Here is a 5815-nt window from a genome sequence, read left to right as displayed (position 1 = left end):
CAAAGAAGGCGGGGAAAAGGACTTTGCTCAGTGTTGTACGCAGGTGTAATCCCTCATGGCACTCTGGGAGTCGTAGTAATCAGTCTGCTGTCGCTGCGAGGAGGACTACATTTCCCCAAAGCCTGCGAAACCACGCGATCACTAGCCGGAAGGAGTCGCTACACGAGGTACTTGGAGTGAGAGGCCCCGAGTCTGAGTTACCCGTGCTGGGGTCAGCGCGATGCCTAAAGCCAAGGGGAAGACTCGGAGACAGAAGTTCGGTTATAATGTTAACCGGAAGCGTCTGAACCGGAATGCTCGACGGAAGGCAGCGCCGCGGATCGAATGGTGAGGGGACCAAGGTTCAGAAGGCAGGGGGCCTCGGGCGGGACAGCCGGCGAGATGATGGTTACTAGATCGCCCTCTCTTTTCCTGTAGCTCCCACATCCGACATGCCTGGGACCAGACCAAATCGGTGCGGCAGAACCTGGCCGATATGGGTTTGGCTATGGACCCCAACAGGGCAGTGCCCCTTCTTAAGAGAAAGGTAGTGACGTGGCAGGGTCCCGGCCCTTGCCCTCCACCTCCAGCTCCCCCCCGCCCCCCACCCCCGCCATACTTAGCTGGGTTTCAGAACTTAATCCTATTACCTCCCTCACTCCCTTCCTGGGTTTGCGACTTCCCCACAGCCAACTCGGCCAGGCTGTACTGACTGTGGTTGAGGGTCCCTTCATACTCCCTCCCCCAGCACACATTGGACCTGGGTTGGAGCTTCCCCTTTCCTTCTGCACTTACTTTTTTTCCTCTGAAATTAAACTGTTTGGGTCCCTTGGCATCTCAGCCATATTTTCCAGAATTTATCTTTTTCTGCCCTTAACTTTCCTAATAAGGAGTTTGGAATCTTTACTTATTGTTCCTTACACCTTTCCTCAGTTATCCAATCGTCCTTGGTCTGAGGCTTCCCTAGGGGTAGTTTTTCCCAGGGCTAATTTCTCCGGAATAATTCTTTTTCTGGACCGCTCTCAAAAATAGCACCCCTTTTCACTCAGTAACTTATTTCCTGCTTTATTTTAATTCATTGGCACTTGTAAATACTTGATGGTATATTATATTGTATATTTGTTTATTGTCTGTGCCTCTTGCCCCCAACATAATCTCCTGGGGACAAGAATCTGTGTTCCATTCACTACTAAATCCTGTGGTGCCTAGGATGTGACTAGTGCTCAATAAATAGTTAACCTAATGAATGGGCTTGCTGATTGGATTTGTCCCATTGCCTTCAGGCATGTTTCTTTTTATCCCTTCATGCCAGAAGAAAATGGCACTACTGTTTCTTGAACAATTATGAAGCTATAGCCAAGCACCGTCAGCTTGCTCCTCTGCATAAGAGAAGATGTCTGACATCTCTCCCTCGTTGTAAAGTATAAAGTGCTTTCACGTGCATTGTTTCATTTGCTAACCGCACAGTTAAGTGAGGCAGGCAAAGGGTATTATGCCCATTTTATAGTTAGGCACAGAAAGATGAATTGCTTACTTGAGCCTCTTGGGAACCACGAAGCTTCCAGGGCATTAGTTCTTTTTGTCATCTATTCTTGCCTTTGTGGAAGGATCCTTGTGGGTAATGCAGTTTGTGTTGGGACGGGCAGGAGCCTTTAGAATTTCCCCTCATCCAGGATCTTTTCCTGTGTCTACTGGTCTCACGGTCTCTGTTCTCTGCAGGTAAAGGCCCTGGAAGTGGACGTGGAGGAGAGGCCTAAGGAGCTCATGCGGAAGCCCTATGTGCTCAATGGTGGGTGTGGGCCACATTCCTCTAGGTCACCATCCTGCTCAGTTAGAGCTGGAAAGGACCCTCAGATGTTCTCATTTTACAGATGGAGAAACTGAGGTTCAGAGGGAAGAAGTGAGCTGGTCTAGGGCTCAGCTTGCAGAGTTAGGACTGTGTTCCGGCTGAGACATTTTCAGTCTACTGGCTAAGCTCCAGTGTGTGAAGGGAGGTCAGAGATGTTCAGGGAGGATGTAACTAGTGCCTGAGAGGCTCGAAGAGAAAACGGTAAGTCTCAGGCACACATTCAGCTTCTCATGAGATTAAGGATGAACAGATTTTTTTAAAGATTCTACCATGTAATCTTTCCAATGATAAATCCAATTTTATGTATATTAAGGCTATAGAGACTGAATATTAAAACAGAAGAGGGTAAATTCTGCAGGGAAGCAGGAATACTCTGGAATATTCTACCCATCCTTCCTCTTTCCTGTCTGTGATATTTAACAGTTCTCCTAAAGTTTAAAGTATCTGAATGACCAGACATTTGATATAGAATTCTGTGAGTTCCTGTCTGTAGTTTATTTTAATGATTCTTGTAAGAGTTACTGACTGCACAGGACTGTATATACAAAATCGTGTGTACTCTCTGCAGTCAAAGCTAATCTTAAAAAATTTTACTTTTAATTCTTTAATTAAAAAAAATTTTAATTGTGGTTAAAAAGCACATAAAATTTACCATCTTAATCATTTTTAAATGTATAGCTCAGTAGTGTTAAGTATATTCACATTGTCTTGCAACAGAACTCCAGAACTTTCATCTTGCACGACTGAAACTCTTTACTCATTAAACAATAATGCCCTGTTCTCCCCTCCCCACAACCCATGGCAACCAAGTCAAAGATAATTTTGACTATAAGCAATTTTAGCACCTAACCCCGGATAAGATTTGACTACCTCATTTCCATGAGGGAGCTATTTCTCTCCCTTCATAGATGAGGAATGGGGGAGTATTTACCTAGCTATTTTAGGTGTGAGGCCATTATTGGAGCTTGGCTTTTCCCCTCACATGGAGCAGAGAGGTGCCTCAGGCCCTAGTTCTTAGAGCTCGAGTTCTCATTTATTCACACCTTTCCATTTCACGTATTGTTATTAACTCTTCAAGAGGTTCTCAGAGAGTTTTGGAGCTGGAAGGGAGCCCTGTCCTGTGGACAGGCAATGCATCTTCATCTCTGTCCCCAGGACCTGGCACTAAGTAGAGATTTTTAGTTTGGTGCCTTTCTTTCACCCATCTGAGACCCAAAGAGCGGTGACTTGCCTTTCAGTTCATTGCCATACTGATAGATGCTTGTGCCATAGACAGAGTCTGGGACCTGAGGGCCTAAAAAGAAGTTTCTAGCACTGAATTTGCAGATGGAAAAGCTCATCAGATGGTTGGTGTAGCAACTCTTGTGGCTTGGGATTGACTGAGCAGCTCAACTTGTGCAGGAAGTAAAGCCTCATTCCCTGTCTCTCGGCTTCTCTCAACCCAGACCTGGAGGCAGAAGCCAGCCTTCCAGAAAAGAAAGGAAATACGCTATCTCGGGATCTCATTGACTATGTTTGCTACATGGTGGAGAACCATGGGGAGGACTATAAGGTGAGTGGCTTAGGCCTGGCAGGAGGAACCACTTGGGCCCTTTGGGAAGGTACCCTGGACCATTCAGGGTCTGATATGCTTGCTTATTGCCTGTTTCCTGAGACTGAGTGGAAACAGAGAGGAAAGAGAGACCCTAAGAAATGGATGCCATTGACAGAATGCTTATAATTGGATAGACTGAGTGGCCTGTGGTTCATATCGCACTCATTGATATGTTTTGCTTGCATGGTATTTTTATTAATCAACTTGAACTACAGGTGACCCTTGAACAACTTGAGAGTTAATCTGTCTATATTTATAGTTGGTCCTCCAAGTCTGTGGTTCCTCGCATCTAGGGATTCAACCAACTACGGACCATGTAGTGCTGTAGTATTTACTACTGAAAAATATCCGTGTATAAGTCGACCCATGCAGTTCACATCTGTGTTGTTCAAGGGTTAACTGTAGTTGCCATTTTAATTATCGGTGGTTTCAAATAAAAGTCCTTATTTTTGGCTTCTCCGAAAAATTGAAAGATCTGGGTACAATGAACCCCCGTGCCCAGGTGGGATCAGTTGGCGATGGATGGAGAATGAGCTACTCAGCTGGTCCCAGCTCTTGCCTAGTCCCTGAGGGCATTTCCCCACATACACTATGGCTTTTGAGGTGAGGAATCTGAACCTCAGGGATGGGAAGTAGCTTGCCCAACTCAGGGCTAGGATTTGAACCTTGCCTGTCCAGCCTTCTTCAAGTGGCCCTTCTCCCTTCTTAGGCTATGGCCCGGGATGAGAAGAATTACTATCAAGATACCCCAAAACAGATTCGGAATAAGATCAACGTCTATAAGCGTTTTTACCCAGCAGAGTGGCAAGCCTTTGTCGATTCTTTGCAGAAGAATAAGATGGAGGTTGAGTGACTGGTTTACACCTGCCCCAGGTTGAGACTTCCTCCTGGACCAGAGAAGCCGGAGCCAGGGTTTAAGGCAAGGAGAGGTGTGCGGCTACAGATGAGGCTAGCCAAACCCAGTGGAATCAAAAGGTTACAGCACACACATACACACACACACGCACACACAAAATCTCTCACACTTCCCTTTGGGGAAGGCACTGTCTCCCAGAGGCTTCAATTTATGTTCTTCTGGAGTCTCTGGGAAAAGCCAGAACCTGCTGTTTTTAGAGTGGGTGGTTTGTTTGAATGTAGTCTGTGTACAATAAAATACAGTATTTTACTTCTCTGATGGTTTTGCATTTGCCCCTCCCAGCCAAGCCCTGGGGCTGCCCCTGCAAAAACCTACTCAGCCAAGGTAAAGAGGCCGTTCAGCCCTTTTTGCTCCATATTCACATGCCCTTTTAGGCACAGCCTCCCTCCTCTTCTCCCCTGTTCTGGTTCCACTGCTCTGCCTTGGTTTCCTGCATAGCAGTTCCACTAACGCTTCTACAGAAGCCTGCTGGGAACCCTGGGCTGCTTGGGAGGGGCTTCCAGTGCTTGCCTCACCCCAGGCTGGGGGCTGGTGGACCGGTTCTCCATGGCCCTGGTCTGAGGCCAGCTGTGGCTCAAGTGCCAGAGGGTAAGGAGCTGTATAGCTGCCTCCTGGTCTGTCTTCAAGTGACCTGCCTTTGCTACTTGTCTTTCCTGAAGGGAGTCTGAGGCCCCCAAACCTGCTTTCTGAGACCATCTGGGGACTGCTGAATACCACTGTGCTGTGTGCCAAGCACTGGGCTACACACTGCATGGCCATTCCTTGGGGCCAGGCCTGCCTAATTCGGTGGCACGACTGGTATATAGCAGGATCACAGACATAAACTGTGGGGTGGGTGCTGGGCATTTTCTTGTCTTGATACGTTATCCTCAGCTATTAATAATACAGAAAACCTCTGTTCCTAAGCTTTCTCCTTAAAGCACGTAAAATTTGTCTCTCCTCACTGCTCTTGAAAAGAAGGGCTTATGTTTTTACATAGAACATTTCACATAAAACCCTGTAAGGTTGTGTGGTATCTTCATGTTGCAGGAAAGGAAAGAGGCTTGAGAGGCGTTAACGTGGGGTTTGAAGTCAAGTCTGCACGATGACTAAGCCTAGACTTTCTCTTGCTGACCTTCTCTTTGGACCCTGAAGGCAGCCCACCCGTCCCACACCATTAAGGCAGGCTGGAAACTAGACAGAAACCACCCCCCATCAGATCCGGCCTGCTAGACTCCAGCAGTGACTGGCCATTGTGAACACCTCGAGCACAGCCTTTATGATTTGAGTCTGCAGCAGAGCTCCTGGGGGCCTTCGTGATTTGGCCTCCTAACTTCTGCCCTTCACAGCATTCCAAATTCATGCCTTTGACCAGGCTGGGCCCTTAACCTTGTTTCTTCACCCAGTTCAGGTGCCAGCTTTAGGAAACCTTCCATACCACCTTCCTCTACCCCCAGGCTGGAGTTCCCATGCCCCAGACTTCCTGTAGCAGTGCCTA

At 47.3% G+C, this 5815-nt stretch overlaps 1 protein-coding gene across 1 annotated transcript; it reads left to right on the top strand.

Annotated features, from left to right (window-relative positions):
* The first annotated feature begins 56 nt into the window (after positions 1–56).
* On the top strand, positions 57–4373 carry NOP16 (NOP16 nucleolar protein). Its single transcript, XM_059917757.1, has 5 exons — positions 57–327; positions 418–526; positions 1699–1768; positions 3274–3380; positions 4132–4373. The coding sequence occupies exons 1-5, from the start codon at positions 221–223 to the stop codon at positions 4273–4275; spliced, it is 537 nt and encodes a 178-aa protein (XP_059773740.1). The 5' UTR covers positions 57–220; the 3' UTR covers positions 4276–4373.
* Positions 4374–5815: the final 1442 nt, after the last annotated feature.

The sequence above is a fragment of the Balaenoptera ricei genome, chromosome 3, assembly GCF_028023285.1.
Source record: "Balaenoptera ricei isolate mBalRic1 chromosome 3, mBalRic1.hap2, whole genome shotgun sequence".
Taxonomy (NCBI): domain Eukaryota; kingdom Metazoa; phylum Chordata; class Mammalia; order Artiodactyla; family Balaenopteridae; genus Balaenoptera; species Balaenoptera ricei.
The sequence above is the reverse complement of the archived record's forward strand: the minus strand, read 5'-3'. Positions and strand labels throughout refer to the sequence as shown.